The sequence below is a fragment of the Lactuca sativa genome, chromosome 4, assembly GCF_002870075.4.
Source record: "Lactuca sativa cultivar Salinas chromosome 4, Lsat_Salinas_v11, whole genome shotgun sequence".
NCBI lineage: Eukaryota > Viridiplantae > Streptophyta > Magnoliopsida > Asterales > Asteraceae > Lactuca > Lactuca sativa.
In genome coordinates this window covers 109,320,646-109,336,263 of record NC_056626.2, presented here as the reverse complement: position 1 = coordinate 109,336,263, position 15,618 = coordinate 109,320,646, and the positions used below count along the sequence as shown (strand labels likewise).

Sequence of the window (15,618 nt, the reverse complement as noted above, 5' to 3'; positions counted from 1 at the left end):
CATCTTTAGTGATATTGACGTCTTCATCATCCCTTCTTTTTTCGGTCATTTAACTCCGTCGAATCAACACCACAACCTACTAAAGATGAAGAAACAGTAGGTTATGGTGCTGCTTTGCCAGAGTTGAAGTACCAAAAAACGAAGGATGGTGAAGACGTCGATATTACTAAAGATGGAAAAGAAATAGAAGTTGGGAACGATGAGAGATGGGATGGTGACCGGTAAGACTCAATTTAAAGTTCTCAAATCTGGTTTCAAGTTTACGGTGAGGAAATACACATATGTGGGGTATATTAATTTTTTTAAATATTTAAAAAATAAATACATAAATAAGAAAATTAATTAAAAAATAAATTAATAAGGGAAAAATAGTCTTTCTAGGTAAGACAGGGACCAAAACCGTAACAAAATATACAGTACGAACCATCCGAGTTAAAAAAATAAATTAATTAAAAAATAAACAGTAGGGTTCATCCGAGGAGAGATACAAATATGTGGGGTCTATTAATTTTTTTAAATATGTAAAAAATAAATACATAAATAAGAAAATTAATTAATAATTAAATTAATAAGGGCATAATAGTCTTTTTAAGAAAGACAGTGACCAAACGCGCAACAAAAATAAACAATATGGACCATCCAAGTTAAAAAGAAAAAAGTTAGGGACCAAACACACAAATTCTCCCAAACCACAGGGACCATTCGTTTAATTTAATTTTTACTTTTCGTTTTGTTCATATTTGGGTAACTATTTTTTTTATACACATCTAGGTAACGAACTTGTTGAAAGCGTTCACATCTAGGATTTAACCTGCTATAGCAGGTCATAATGGTTATATGTGAACACTTCCAACAAGTTTGTTACCTAGATGTGTACAAAAAAAAAATAGTTACCCAGATATGAACATTCCGAAAAGTTAATTACCTTAACAAGTCATATTCCCTACTTCTAATTATAGATTTAGGAGAGATGCAATTAGAATTGTTGGATACTTATTATTACGTATAGCAATACCATTGATAAATTGTTTGTCATCGTATTCAAATATTTATTTGAATAAACTTAAATGATATATCAAAAAAAAAAATTATAACTACCTATTCGATTTTTATGTAAAATATTCCGAACATATATCGCTTATTTTATGTGTTCCGTAACTGGGTGAGCGACACGTCGTTATCTTTTTTTAATTTATGGTAAGTTGGTAACCGAGCATACAGAGTTGAGTAATTACTTAACAATTTCACCATCCTTTCACTTCCTGCGTAAGTTAGCGGTCTTCCCCTTGAACGCGCGAATAGAAGAACCATCGAGCGCGCACACACACACTTCACTTCTACTTTCTCTCTCCAACTACAAGTCTCTGATCCTTTTGCCCTGTTTTTCTCTCTGTCTTTCTCTCATGAATTGGAGTTTGATATGATCTAATTCAATTTTGCGTAAAATTGGCCTGTTTTTTGTTTTGTTTGGTTTTGGTATTTACATATTCTAGGGTTTTGATTCGATTTGATCACTAAGTGCGGAGATGGAAGTTGCAATCGAGGGTTTGGATTCTGATGTTTCTATTCTGAAGAAAGTTAAACATGATGAGGTATTGTTTCCGTTAAATTAAATTTTAGTTTCTATTATATTTTTTATTCATGCACCAATTGTTCGTGGCTAAGTTTTCCCCTTCGATGATCATGTTTCATCTGCATGATTTGTTGAATTTTATCTTGTTTGCCTTAATTTTTTTTGTATTCATCTCGCTTACAAGCTAATCGTTGGCTTAGGTTTCTTTCTATTTTGTGTGTGTGGGGTGGATCATGAACATGAGGGGACAATTATTATTTTTTAATTTAAATTTTATGCAAATATGTTCATGTGAGAATAGAATCTGTTTCCAACTGTAACTAGGATCTGTGAAAAAAGTTTTGAGATTTTGATCTATTTTGATTTGCTTTTGGTTCGTTATTCCCCTTTTCTATTTTGAATTGCTACAATGAAGACCCATTAAAGAGAGAGAAAAGATCGTGGTTTCTTTGGGTATAATGTCAAATCATACCTTTTAATACAGGTATGAGACATCTGTTTTGACTCTATAGAGATTAGTCTTAGGGAAAATCAGCCTATTTCTTTGGCATTTAGTTGTTGAGCACTACTATTGCATTATGTGAACAAGGTGAAACTTTTGGTAGTAATACATTGGGGCTTTATGTAGTGAGCAAGGTAAGATGATAAAGAAACATAGAGATTGGCGATGAATGTTTTAAGCTTTTAAACATCATAGATCATAGAGGTTGGAAGTAATACATCACTATCTGTTCAGTATAAGCCTATATCTAATTATTATTACAGTTTCTTTGCAGTTTACTTTTGTGAGTAAATTGTAGTGTAACCATAAGGATTTGATACTTTTATTGATCATCACAGTGATATTCTTTTGTTCAAACTAAGATAAATTGAAGTACACCACTTTATTTCATTAATTTTGCTTACAATAACATCCTACATCCATTTATTCCTATTACAACACTATACTTTGAGAATCTAACCAATTCTAGCAATGTCATCAAAGTATACAAAGCAGTTTTCATTAATATGGGTAGATTTTTCAAAATACAACACCTTAACAAATAACATGAAACAAGAAACAAAATAGAAAATACAATATAAACAGAAAGATGTGAAAGTATGATGCTGTAATATACAAAAAAGGGTTTCAAATGTGTTATTTCGGAAATTCTGGATAAAACTTTGTTATTCTTTAACAGGAAGTCTTGAATCCTACTAGTGAAGGTGGATCATCTGTATCACTAAGCTCAGGAAACATCAATTCAGATACATCATACCATGATGATGACAATGAGGGAGATGACATGGTTGATGAAGAAGAAGAAGAAGAAGAAGATGATGCCTTTGATTATGATGATGATGGGGATTATATGTTTGAAAACATAGAAGAGGAAGAAGAAGATCATTATTTGAGCATGCAAGCTCAATTTGATAATGTTGATTTGCCACCTGGCGTGGAAGCATCTTTCTCCTGGTTGAAGGATCCTGTCCCTAGCACAAGTGTGACAGGTGGCGCGAGCTATACAGGCGCCATGGATCCTCAAAAAATACAAGAAATTAGCATCAGCAAAGGTAAGGATGTTGCTAGTAGCAGTTCAACTGTTGTTCAAGAAGCTGTTTCAGGATCTGTGGAGAAGAAGGAAGAGGTGGTGGAAGTGGAATCCATGAAAAAGTTTGAAGAATTTAAATTGTTCGACATTGTTAATGATTATTCTGATCATCACTTCAACTCTGCTGGCTTTCAAGGGCAACAGGTAATCAATCTCCATCAATTCAATTGCAATTTATTACCCAAGTTGTGTAATTTTACATTTATCCTTTACACTTTAATAATAATGGAAATGGAAATAATAAAGTGTTACTATTGTTTAAAAATAAAAAGTTAAAATGTACAATTTCTAAGTTATCATACTTTTCTGTATTTTTAAAATTGAAAGGCTGGTAGCAAGTTTCAGAATACACATCTTTCTATCATGTTGAATTGTTTGTCACTTCACTTGGATTAATTATTTTTATTTTTTTTGAAATGATGTTGATCCTTGTGGTAGCCTCCCAAGAGTTGGACAAAGAAAATCCAGGACGAATGGAAAATACTAGAGAAAGACTTACCTGGTGAGTCAATGTTGTGGTTTTATTATAGTTGTAAATAGTGATGTTTTATTATATGTATAAAAGGTCATTGGTTATAAGTAAATAATGTATAGATTGTTTTTTTTTTTTTTAAATATAGATAGTATATTTGTTCGGGCATATGAAACAAGGATGGACCTTTTAAGGGCTGTGATGATAGGACCCGCAGGCACACCCTACCATGATGGTCTCTTTGTCTTTGATGTTCATTTTCCTCCCAACTATCCAGACATACCCCCGGTAGGTACATTTGTTGTCCGGTGCAAATAAAAAGACGAAAATACCCCTCCCCTAAGTAAGTAATGGTTTTGAGTTTGACAGATGGTTTATTACTACTCTGGTGGGCTGCGGCTGAATCCAAACCTGTATGATTGTGGGAAAGTGTGTCTGAGCCTTTTGAACACGTGGACTGGGAAAGGGAACGAGAAGTGGATGCCAAAAAAGTCAACGATGCTGCAGGTGTTGGTGTCTATACAAGCACTCATTCTGAATGCAAACCCGTTTTTCAATGAGCCTGGGTATGATAACATGTATACCGGAGCTGAAGGAGAGAAGAAATCCAGGACCTATAATGAAGAAATCTTCATTTTATCATTGAAAACAATGATGTATACACTCAGGAGACCCCCAAAGGTATTCTATTCTCTGATATGCACATATATTATGTACCTACGATTTGTTAGTTGGTTGATGGTAGGTATTGGTATTTCTATGAATGTAATAAGTTAAGTATTTTGATATTTTTGCAGCACTTTGAGGAGCTTGTTGCGGGTCATTTCCGTACGCGTGCACATGCCATCTTGTCGGCATGCAGAGGGTATATGGAAGGTGTTCCGGTGGGTGGGGGTGGGGGTGGTTTGATAGGCGAAGGAGGATCAAAGTCGTTCAAGGCAGCGGTTGGTAAAATGTTGAATGGTCTTGTTTCAAATTTCACTAGATATGGGGCCACCGGTTGTGACCAGTACCTACCACTACCTCCTCTTTAATGCTCCTTCCAGTTCCAGGGGAAACAATATTATTATATTAGCTGCCTGCTCTTTTCGGAATGAGATGTCATCTCATATAAATAACTTTTTACGTTTTTAGATCACACTTACTTATATCGCTGCTAATCTCTAAACCCTACTACTAGATGATGACACAGTAAATATGTCTCCTCAAATCTCCTGTTTTTTAACCCAATAACTACTACTCCTTTGCTTCTTTGCTTGCTTCCTAATTCCAATGACCAATCAACAATCATGGCCGCTGTCTCTCGTATATTATATTATATATCATTTCATGTTCTGTCTAAATAAATTTGGACCAACTCAAGAAACTAATATAGGATTTGTCATAAAAGTATTTGCCCAAAGTTGAACATAAGGATGCTCGTTTACGCAAGCCAAGGAGTATGTCAAAAACAAGATGCTCACAATTTTATAATCGTGCAACAAGTACTACTTGGTGCCATTCCAATATCTATGTTAAAATCTGCTTAAATATGCATGCCTTTATGCAAAAATTCAACAGTTTTTCCTATTTTATGCAACAACGGAAACGGATATTTTAGATGAAATATGGAACCACCCACGTTGACCAAAATATGTTTGATTCCATAAATACATTGCAATGCGTAGCAGCAACGTTTCACCTTTTTTTTGTTACCAATCCATGCAACAAAATACTGTTGTTTTATTTTGTTTACCAACTTATACAACAATATTTAACATTTTCCCAATTTATCCAAACCAAGCTGCGGGTGTGAAACATAGTCATTGCTTGCTTCTTTTGGTCCTAAAATGAATCTTGGTTACATATTTCTGTATAAAATCCACTTTGTTTTGTTTTATTGCACCAACTGAGTCGAACCAACTCATGAGATACTTGAGACCGACTTGGCTCAAGTCAAGTCGAGCTTGAGATACTCGAGTGCATTATCAAGTTGGGCTTGAGCATTGAAATACTTTACTCGTGAGCTTAATCGAACATTGTTATATTTACACATTTACCTTTTTTTATTCATATTTATATATTATAGAGCTGAGTCAAATCAAGCTCACGAGCTTAATCACATTTCTATTGTAATTTTTAATGTAGTTTTATTTTCTTAGTAGTTAATCCAGTCAAGTTTAGCCGTGCTCGAAAGTGTCATCGAGCTCGAGAGCTTGGCGATGCGATTGACTAGGCTCGATTACACCCTAAGCATAGATTGAAAAAAATATATAAAGAAACCAAAAACAACTTTGATGGCGCAAGTATAAAAAACATAAAATTTTCTGTAGATAAAAATAGATATAGTTATTAGCTAAAACACGGTGACTGACTATAATAAATACAACAAGTGACAGGGGATTTTGCTTATTTTTACAAGTTTACTAAAAGTGAATCCACGTATTAATAGTCAAATACTATGAATTTAACCAAAAATAATTAATCATCTATCCTGATGGGCGTCTGCTGAATGCTGATGCTGTTGACTTCACGAAGTAATTGGATATGTTCATTCATATAATATAATTATACACACTAGTACAACCTGTCACAACTCTCAAGTAGAAATATATATAAGAAAATCCTAACTTCCTGTCATCTCCATCCATCTGTAACTGTAATCAAATATCACAAATAACATGAATATCTAGTATATTTATTTTCTAGATATATACATATAGAAGATAGAAGATATGCTTGCTTATTTATATATATGGAAGTTGAACTCTCAAGGGAAAAGGGGAAGTGGAAGCGAGGAAAGGGAGAAATGTGTAAATTACCTGACACACTTATGGATCCGAAGTCGGTAATCCTTCATGGAGCTCCGCGCTCAGCATGTGGTGAAGTAGCATTTCAACCCTCTGACTCCGTGTCTTTGTGCTGTCAGTCACACACAGATTTACATTTTATTTTATCACAAATTACTAACATATGCTAATCTACTTATCGTAATTGTAATGTATGCTATAAATAATAGAAACAAATAAAAGTAAGATGCTATACATATAATACACAATTAAATGAAAATATTTTGTATTTCTTGCATTTACTTACCCCAAGTTACGGCGTCCCCTTCCTCCGGTTTCCTGCATGGATTTACATGTAAAAATTAATTCACCAAATCATGTAAAATACAAATCCCTTCCATTTAATTAATCTTCATTTCTTTGTGTGTTGGAATGGAATATTGCTGTATAACATATAATTATTTATGTAATGTTTAATGACGCAAATAAAGACTTTTTTTTTTAATTATTATTTCAACTGAACCTAGAATTTCTTTTTTTATATAATGAAAAAAAATATTATTTTTATTATAAATTGACTGTGGTTTAATGAGCTTCTATAATACTTAAGTGTTGGTTTTTGTAAATGAGAGTTTTATGGATTGTAATTAAAATAATTTTTAGAAAAGACTTAAAACTATATGTATAGAATAAAAAAAATCATATTAAATTTCATTCCAGTCCATTCCTACAAACCAGCCAAACATGACCATGGATGTAATGAGTAATGACTCATTCCATTTCCTTGTCATGCCATACATGGGTGTTTTATTGCAAAAAAGAACAGCTTAATAGACAAAGTCAGTGCTTTTTACAAAATTTCCCTCATTTTTTCAGAAGAAGAAATTTTTAGGGTAACATAGGATAGAATTTGATTAAATTTTACTAACCTTCCCAGCTTCTTCTTCTTCATCCTCAGGACACTCCAGTTCTAACTCAGCAAAGAATGCCTCCAACACAAATGCGACGATCTGCAAATAATTCAGAATTTTACATGAGTTCAATCAAAATATTTTAAACTTGAGCATAATATTATTGAATATGAAAACAAATATATGGAGGTACATCGATATTTCAATCAATGGTTCAAAAAGAATAAGCTTATGGTGGATATATTAAGTTTGACATTTGATAATAATGATAATAAGGATTTGAATACTAATCAGTAGAAGACTCACCAAGTTGAGGAGGAGCAGAATAGTTATTAGATAGTAGCTGATGAAGTACACATAGGTCCAAGCAGTTCCCGTCAATATTACATAACTCTGAAAATAGTTCAATAAAAACTTGAATCAACCATAGCCATCTATAAAAGGGTTAATGAATACAAAAAAATAGGAAGGTACTTCCATTGATATGTTTACTATATCACCATTCTCTAATTTCTTCCTATTATAACATTGTACTTTGAAAAAAAAATCCATTCAATTATTGAAAAGTTATCTAAATACAAATCTATTTTCACTGCTATCCTATAGCTGAGAGTAGATTTTTCAAAATATAATAATGTCCTAACCTAAAACAAACTGAAAGTACAATGCTATATTGGGTTGAAATTTTAAAGTACAATGCCTAAATAAGAAGACATTGTTATGATAGAAAGAAATACAAGTAGGATGCTATAATTAAGAAATAAATGAAAGTGCGTTGCTATTTCTTGCATTTGGCCTATAACAAACGTTTAACTTAATATATCACATCATGAATTTTGATGATTATTTGACAGACGCATGAGTATGTCTATTTCCACATAATAATTGTAAAACAAGTAGTATCATGAAATGATCATAATACCTGCATCCAAGCTTGCCAATTTCCCAGCACAAGCAAATTGAAGAGACTCACCATACCATTCGGGTAGTCATTAAAATTAAATAACAAGTAACTGATTAAGTCAAGGGAAATTAAATAACAAATTGATTTTGTGTTTAGGCGAAAACCGCTGACCCGGTGAAATGCTATTTTATATTCTTCTTGATCTAATAATCTAAGATAACATATTTGTTTGTAGGTATAATATGCGATTAGCTGAAAAGTGGTTAGTGATAGTGAATAATAAATAAAGCATTGTAGCAAATGATTCATGTAGGATACTCATTATCAGCAAGATCTGTACTTGGTAAATCTGGGTTCCCAGCATTGACTAATCCACCGAATATCTAGACAACATAAGGAAAAAAGTAAGTTGCAATGATTACAGATATATTTATTCAACTAATTATATGGATTAAGTGCAAGAAATAGAAATGTATAGCATCCGACTTTCATTCCTTCCTATTACAGCTTTCCACTTCAAAATATCTACCCAATAATAGCAATGTCACTGAAATACAAAGGAATATCTACTGCTTTAATTGGGTAGAAGATATTTCAAAGTGTATAAAAGAAATTGAAAGCAGAGTGTTATAATTGGGTAGATTTTTGAAAGTGAAGTGCAAAGTATAATGTTGTAGTAGAAAAAAGAAAGTAGGAAGCAACAATACACAAATAAATGAAAGTACACTGCTATTTCTTGCATTTAGCCCTACTTAAATAATAAATACATTGCAGTATAAAGATTAAATTTGAAGTACCTGTATACCAACTGTACAGTAAATGCACATGACACAAAAGACAGTACCCAGGTATGGCATCAAACTTGGTATCAGGGTTAAAAATGTAGCAATAAAGGCCCGGTATCTTTTTACATGCATCAACAGCCTAATCAATCTCAACATTCTTGCAATCAGAAGATAACGAATCCTGCAAATAATAAATAATTAAATATATTGATTTTTGAAAGCTTGATTCGTATAAATATTTATATAGTAATTGTAAAGATAATTTACAGACTTACCACTCCCCATTTGAAATAAATGTGAACTCCTTTGGAGATACGAATGTTGCTGTTTCTCCAATAACTGCAAGAGTTCATGAATGGAATACAATGATCAAATTAAGGAAATTAAACACATCATATACACAATGTTATGAATTTAAGCACCAAAGAACATATTTTGAAGAGATACAGGCATGGACATTATATAAAAGGTTAAATGTACCTATGACCCATGTGACAATGAAGTCAAATCGGTTTTGACTATCCTTCCAGTAGTTTTCAAATCCATATGTATAAACTTTCAAAGCCATCTCAACTACATATAGCCACCCTGCAGGCAAAACAAGTCATCAATTTGCTGTTAAGTGCAACAAACATCAATGTACTTTAATTTATTTGTGAATTATAGCATCCTACTTCCATTTCTTCCTATTACAACACTGTAGTTACAATTTTTTTTTTCATATTAAAGCATTGTACTTGTGATCTTTTTTTCTTCCTTATTAGGGCATTAATACTTCGAAAAATATCCAATTTGATATCAACTCAGACTAGAAAGGATTAAAGGAAGTTGCAAATGGAAGGATAAAATGGTCACTCAAAGATAAGGAAGTTGATATCAACTCAGACTAGAATGAACGGAATCTATCAAAGGAATTGAAATCCGAGGGAAATGGAATATGAATTGTAATCTATCACACGTTTGGTTGGCAGAAATGGAATGAAATTCAATAATAAAAATCAAATACTTTTTAATTTTACTTAAAACTAAAACTGTTATTTCAGTTTATATAAGGTAATAGTAGTCATAAGGAGTTCTTTACCAAATACAAACTCCACCTTCTGCCAGAACTCCTGACCAGAGTTGTTTTGTATATCAAGCTGTCAAAGAAAGAGTTCAAATTAAAAGGATCAGTTAAGCAACTGATTCAACAACTGCATTAAGAATAGGGTTAATAGCAAGAAATAGCAACGTATTTTAATTGATTTCTTTATCATAGAATCCTACTTTTATTTCTCTCTCTGACAACTTTGTTCTTTGAGAGATCTACCCAATTATAGCAATATAATACTTGCCATGTTATCAAATACTTTTTTTTTGCAATTAAAGTACGTTGCTATTATGTTATATATCTATTTGTCAAGAATTTAGATCATACCGTTGTTTCAGTAATAACAGCAACTAGATTCACGAGGAGAATAAAAGCAACTAAATATCCAAAATTTGGACTTTTTACAAAGTCTTTCAGCCTTTCAGATAAGGAGGAATTATAGAAGGGGAACTTCTTTAGCCAAGGTTCCTGCAAAATGAAAGCCATAACATAAAGATAGCTGAGTTAGATACATCTTCTGCTATTCCATATAAAAAAAGGCTACATGCAAAGATATAGCAATGTGCTTTTCCATCTTTATAATACCATTGTACTTCCATTTCTCCTTATTACATCATTACACTTTTAAACTATTTCTTATTATAGCATTGTACTTTGAAAAATCTAACCTGCCACCTTTTTAAGCGGTTACCTCATTGCTAAATAGATTTTTCAAAATACAATGCATTAATAAGAAATAATTAAGAAGTACAATGTCAGAATTAAGAAAAAATGAAAATATAAGGCTATAATTTCAGAATAAGCAACTTACCGTATCCTCCTGTTGAAATTTTAAGGCAATTGCATTGCAGAGATCATTGAATTCTTGTGGATTAATCTGCAAGTAAAAAATCATAAAAAAACTGAGACAATCAACCATCATTACCAGTTAAGAAATAAATGAAGAATAAATTACACATTTCTTCCTTCTGCTATAGCGATTTTATCGGATTTGATCCAAAAGGAATCATGTTTTCCTTTTTGGTCCCTATTTCTCTATTTCACAACATATTAAGTCCATGAGTCGGACACTGTCAACAGAGGGATGTTAAATGCATGTAAAATGACCATTTTGTCCTCATTATCATTTCACGTGCATTTAACATCCCTCTGGTGATGGTATCTCACTATATATGGTATATTGAGACCTTGACCAGTTTATATAGACATGTAGAATTAGGGTTCCCATTTAACCCTAATTTTAGTTATCAGTTATAAAATCCATGGGCCTATTACATATAGTAGCCCATTAAATAGCCAATAAAATCCAACCATATAAACCTACTGATTAAAAAACCTAACAGGCTATTGTAACTTGGGATTCAGATAATACTGAAGTATATATACAGTGAAGATGGGTTGTGGGCCATAAACAATAAAAAGAATAAAAAGAACTAGCCAAGACTATAAACCATTCAAACAATAGGCTATAGACCAAAGATTACCTTAAAATCACGACTGTCATCCAATGCATCAAATATCAACTCAAAGTCTTCTTTGGATATTTTTGGCAGAGTCCTGAATAAAAGGTTCTTTATAGTGGTGAGACGTTGCATTAATGCACTTTTGACCCAAAGAACTAATATCAAAAGACCTGTGAATCATTTCAACAACTGAATACAAAGGTTGTACCTGTATTTATTAAGTTCTTCAAACAAATCGATACATTGCTCCTTGTCAAGAGTGCCAACAGCCTGTTCATTTTGAAGGAAAATCCATGAGAAGGGCAAGATTGTCTTGGAGGAGATTTCACAACATTAATGAGTAATGACTCATACTCACCTTTTCATCAATGAGATCAAAGGCTTTCTTTAATATTCTTGTCCTCATTCGGTCCTTCTCAGTCACTTGTTTAACCAGCTGCAATTAAGAAGGCATGCAAGCTTGCAATTCTTGGATGGAATTTCAGTAGTATGCAATAAAGAAATATAAAGGATTCAATAAATATGTACCTCGCATTTAAAACTATCATATACAACAGCAAGAATCAAGTTTGTGACAAAGTAAACACCCATAAGCACATAAAGAATGAAAAATAGAGAAGACGATCTTGATGATCTGGAAAGAAGAGGCAAACACGTTATTGAAATACCATAAACTTGGGGACATTTGGCAATAGTTTCGTAAAAGAATGAATCATATAATCTTATATTTAGTAACTCACTTGTAGGCAGGAATCCAAACATCTGGATTGTTGGATGTGGTAAATAGAACAAACATCTGATACAGTGTAGCAGAGTAAGACACAAAGATTGTAGTTCCCTGTTGGGTGTCTTCAAAGATGACATAAGCTATCCAACTCGAGAACAGAAGAAACAGAAGTGATAAAGCCTGCATTCAAGAAATAAAATAATTCATCAGCAATAATAAATAACAATCCAAGTAAAAGTTAGCATCGAGGAAATTAGACAAGTAGTCATGAATTCATGATAATGTAATAAAATACATACCAAAATATTGAGATATGTGACAAGCATTCCATATAAGATAACAAGGCTGTCTCGTAAGTCCCTAAATCAAGTTAACAAAAAGGAAATCAGACACACCAACGATGAAAATGCATCAGTATTCTATCATACTGGAGGGGTTGAATGTTTTCATGACATACCTGATGTTCAAGATAAAGATAACTACCCGAATATAAGGTGCAATCCTCAATGGAAGAGAATAGATGGCCACTGGAGAGAGATAGAGGATATCGACTATTAAATCAGCAACCAGAATCAACAGTGAAATGATCTGAACACATAACACAAGACATCAGAGTTAAGTTGGTTTATAAAGAATAACAAACTTCATATGTGAATTTCATGTGCAAGATTTTGAAATATACCTTCAGCTTATTAACATGGCTTTTCCAGTAGAGCTGAACCCCTTCATATAAAATAGGAAAGAGAGTATGCACCACAAGAATTATGAGGGTCACACCCTGCATAAGAAAGTAGGTCAATAATTCAGATTACCTGCATATACAATTTTATCATTTTTAGGTGTGATCGGAGCATGATAAATTGGGGGTCTTATCATCAAGCTAGAGAGACCAGTAATACATAAAGTCTTATTTATCCTCTTATTCAGTTCGCATGACTAATTTCTGTTGCATAATCGTTAATTTTAACAGAATATACAGAATTCAGACCTCATATGCCAGAGATTCTGCATTATTCAAGTATGGAAGCTCCCCAAGATAATAGTACTCCCTGTCACTGCAAGAAACCTCGGAAACACTGGTACACCATAATGGTTTCTGTTGCGGAGTTTCAAGTGATAAGAATAATTAATACTCATGATAGAAAAAAAAATATGATAGTAACTTAAGAAGATCAGAAAGTCGTTTATAGAAAAAGAAACAGGACATTATGAAGGTGGTCATTGGCCTTGTGGCACTAACCTCAAAGAAATTCAAAGCTACGAGAGCAAAATAATTAAGGGTCCATAGGATGTCAAAGCGAATGTACATGAAGTAGTACTTTGCAGAAGATTCAATGTTCGGTGACTCAAGGATTTCCTCTGGTAGACCACTTCCATCTTCAGCCTGTAAATAGCAAAGAACGGTTATCAACTTAACAGATAGTAGATTTAAGGCATGTTGAAAAAAGATAATGCCAAAGATGCCTATTCTATCAAAAAATCAGACGAATAAGTTTAATGGTAACTTGTGGTTATTGCCCTAGATTCTCTTAGTGACTTTTTGGAAGGAATTGAGATACCTAGATCTTCGCTACACTTTACATACACGTCAAATCTATATAAAGCTAATAGCCATTTTCCCTCCTTTTTGTTAGCAAAATTAGCGTCAAGGTAATCTGGCAAGTACCAATCAGCATCAAGGTGATTTGGTAAGTATCAATTAGGATCAGTGTATCATTGGTATTGCGATCAACGGTATTGCCATCAACGTAGTTTTGGTATCAGGACCAATTTAATTGAAATAACTTTGTAATTTCATTCTGTATAAATGCATTGAAGAAAAAAACTGGTGATCGCTTATAATTGATGGTCGCCATAGTTTCCTCATACTTATATACAACATAAATTGAATAACTGAATTACAGAATTAGTAATGTTATACATCCTGCTAACAGGCAATCGATAAGGCTTAATATGCCTACAAGGCTTTATATGCCTACAAAAGTCAAAATCACTTGTTTTTTTTTTCTTTTTTTTTTATGTCAATTGCTGACGAGGGGAACATATGGAGGATACTGTTCTACTCAAATTGGATTGCCAGAATGCAGAGCAAGTGCCAGAGGCAAATTTTGTTGTAAAATAATAAATAGAAGCTTACGAGATCAACAAGAGCAGCCGCCTTCTGATACGGCGATCCGTAAGCAATGGCATCTGATCGGCTTTTATAAGCTCTCCGGCCTCCTGCGACTCCCCATCGACTACTACTTTCTCCCTCAAGCAAAGCTGCATCCATCAGATTGAAGATCTGAAGCCTCTTGGAAGCACCTCTGCTATTGACTGAATTTGGATAGATACAAGTGTTTATATGTATATGTGGAGGGAGAGAGAAAATTGACAACGGAGATGACTGACAGGTATAATGAACCAGTTGGTGAAATATTAAAACGATAATAAAAAAATGTCATTTATGTACACTTCTTTATAAATGACATGGTAGCCATCAAATTTTCGATTTTTAGTTCGGATGGAAAAGAATTAAAAAAAGAAAAGAAATTCACAAGAGAAAAGAAAAAAAAAAGTAAAACAAAATTTTCTTTTATGTTTCGAGTTGAAGAAAAATAGAAGGAAAATAAATCATTTTGTTTTTTTTTTCCAAATCCTTCCAAATCGAAAAAAAAGTTGAGAGGAAAGTGATCATTCAATTTCCTCCACTTTCTTTCTTTAATGAAACTCGGGAACATTAATTTTTTTTTTCATCTTATTTTCATTCATTTTTTTTTCTCTTGTTAAGTTGATCTTGGGAACAATAACTATTTTTCTAATTTGACATGTTTATATAACACCTTGATCCAAGTATTTTTCATTTATACCCTTAGTATGAAATTTAAGTGCAAAATTGGTCCCTTGTTTATTAAGTGAAAAGAATGCATTTTGGTGAGTACGTTGGGCGTACCCATGAGTATGTCGGGCGTACGTGACGGATGTCCAAACCCTAATTTTTAAGATATGAGCCTTATTTAAACATCATTAACTTCTCAAGACCTTTTCCCGCATCAACCTCCATCTCCCAAATCGTCCCTTGCAAAGCCCAATCCCTTATGTGAACATTTTGAGTTTGAGAGTGCATTTTTGGTGTTCTTGAAGGAATAATAAGGAAGGGAAATCATCTTGGAAGCCCAAGACCACATAGATCCAGAAGTATCTCACCCTCAAACATCATTTGGTGGTAAAAAGTTCAAATTGTAACGACCCAAAAATCACGACTAAAAACTTCGTTTTTAAAACGTTACTTAAACCACAATTGTCAATCCATAACATAAATCTTAACATAAAATCAAAGTGTTAATTCAAAAC

General features: G+C 32.9%; 2 protein-coding genes across 2 annotated transcripts; one reads left to right on the top strand and one right to left on the bottom strand.

The window, feature by feature from the left end:
- Positions 1-1,253: 1,253 nt before the first annotated feature.
- LOC111899929 (putative ubiquitin-conjugating enzyme E2 38) lies at positions 1,254-4,888 on the top strand. Its single transcript, XM_023895818.3, has 6 exons — positions 1,254-1,592; positions 2,755-3,309; positions 3,604-3,667; positions 3,786-3,925; positions 4,007-4,318; positions 4,435-4,888. The coding sequence occupies exons 1-6, from the start codon at positions 1,527-1,529 to the stop codon at positions 4,669-4,671; spliced, it is 1,374 nt and encodes a 457-aa protein (XP_023751586.1). The 5' UTR covers positions 1,254-1,526; the 3' UTR covers positions 4,672-4,888.
- Positions 4,889-5,925: 1,037 nt separating this feature from the next.
- On the bottom strand, positions 5,926-14,697 carry LOC111899920 (two pore calcium channel protein 1B). Its single transcript, XM_023895813.3, has 24 exons — positions 14,423-14,697; positions 13,526-13,669; positions 13,274-13,381; positions 12,968-13,063; positions 12,743-12,873; positions 12,585-12,645; positions 12,299-12,465; positions 12,087-12,192; positions 11,917-11,994; positions 11,767-11,828; positions 11,580-11,652; positions 10,907-10,972; positions 10,423-10,563; positions 10,087-10,144; positions 9,486-9,593; positions 9,281-9,344; positions 9,018-9,186; positions 8,539-8,603; positions 8,239-8,329; positions 7,623-7,709; positions 7,335-7,415; positions 6,713-6,744; positions 6,439-6,538; positions 5,926-6,273 (listed from the first exon to the last, which is right to left on the bottom strand). The coding sequence occupies exons 1-23, from the start codon at positions 14,555-14,557 to the stop codon at positions 6,448-6,450; spliced, it is 2,214 nt and encodes a 737-aa protein (XP_023751581.1). The 5' UTR covers positions 14,558-14,697; the 3' UTR covers positions 5,926-6,273; positions 6,439-6,447.
- Positions 14,698-15,618: the final 921 nt, after the last annotated feature.

What these genes read in the sequence shown, in the direction of transcription:
- LOC111899929 (XM_023895818.3), top strand. Translation starts at nt 1,527, where the DNA reads ATGGAAGTTGCAATCGAGGGTTTGGATTCTGATGTTTCTATTCTGAAG. An exon ending in AGAAAGTTAAACATGATGAG is followed by an intron (nt 1,593 to 2,754) that starts GTATTGTTTCCG and finishes ATTCTTTAACAG; the next exon opens with GAAGTCTTGAATCCTACTAG. An exon ending in CTGGCTTTCAAGGGCAACAG is followed by an intron (nt 3,310 to 3,603) that starts GTAATCAATCTC and finishes TCCTTGTGGTAG; the next exon opens with CCTCCCAAGAGTTGGACAAA.
- LOC111899920 (XM_023895813.3), bottom strand. Translation starts at nt 14,557, where the DNA reads ATGGATGCAGCTTTGCTTGAGGGAGAAAGTAGTAGTCGATGGGGAGTC. An exon ending in CAGAATCTCTGGCATATGAG is followed by an intron (nt 13,064 to 13,273) that starts GTCTGAATTCTG and finishes TTTCTTATGCAG; the next exon opens with GGTGTGACCCTCATAATTCT. An exon ending in ATTGGCAAGCTTGGATGCAG is followed by an intron (nt 7,710 to 8,238) that starts GTATTATGATCA and finishes AACTATTTTCAG; the next exon opens with AGTTATGTAATATTGACGGG.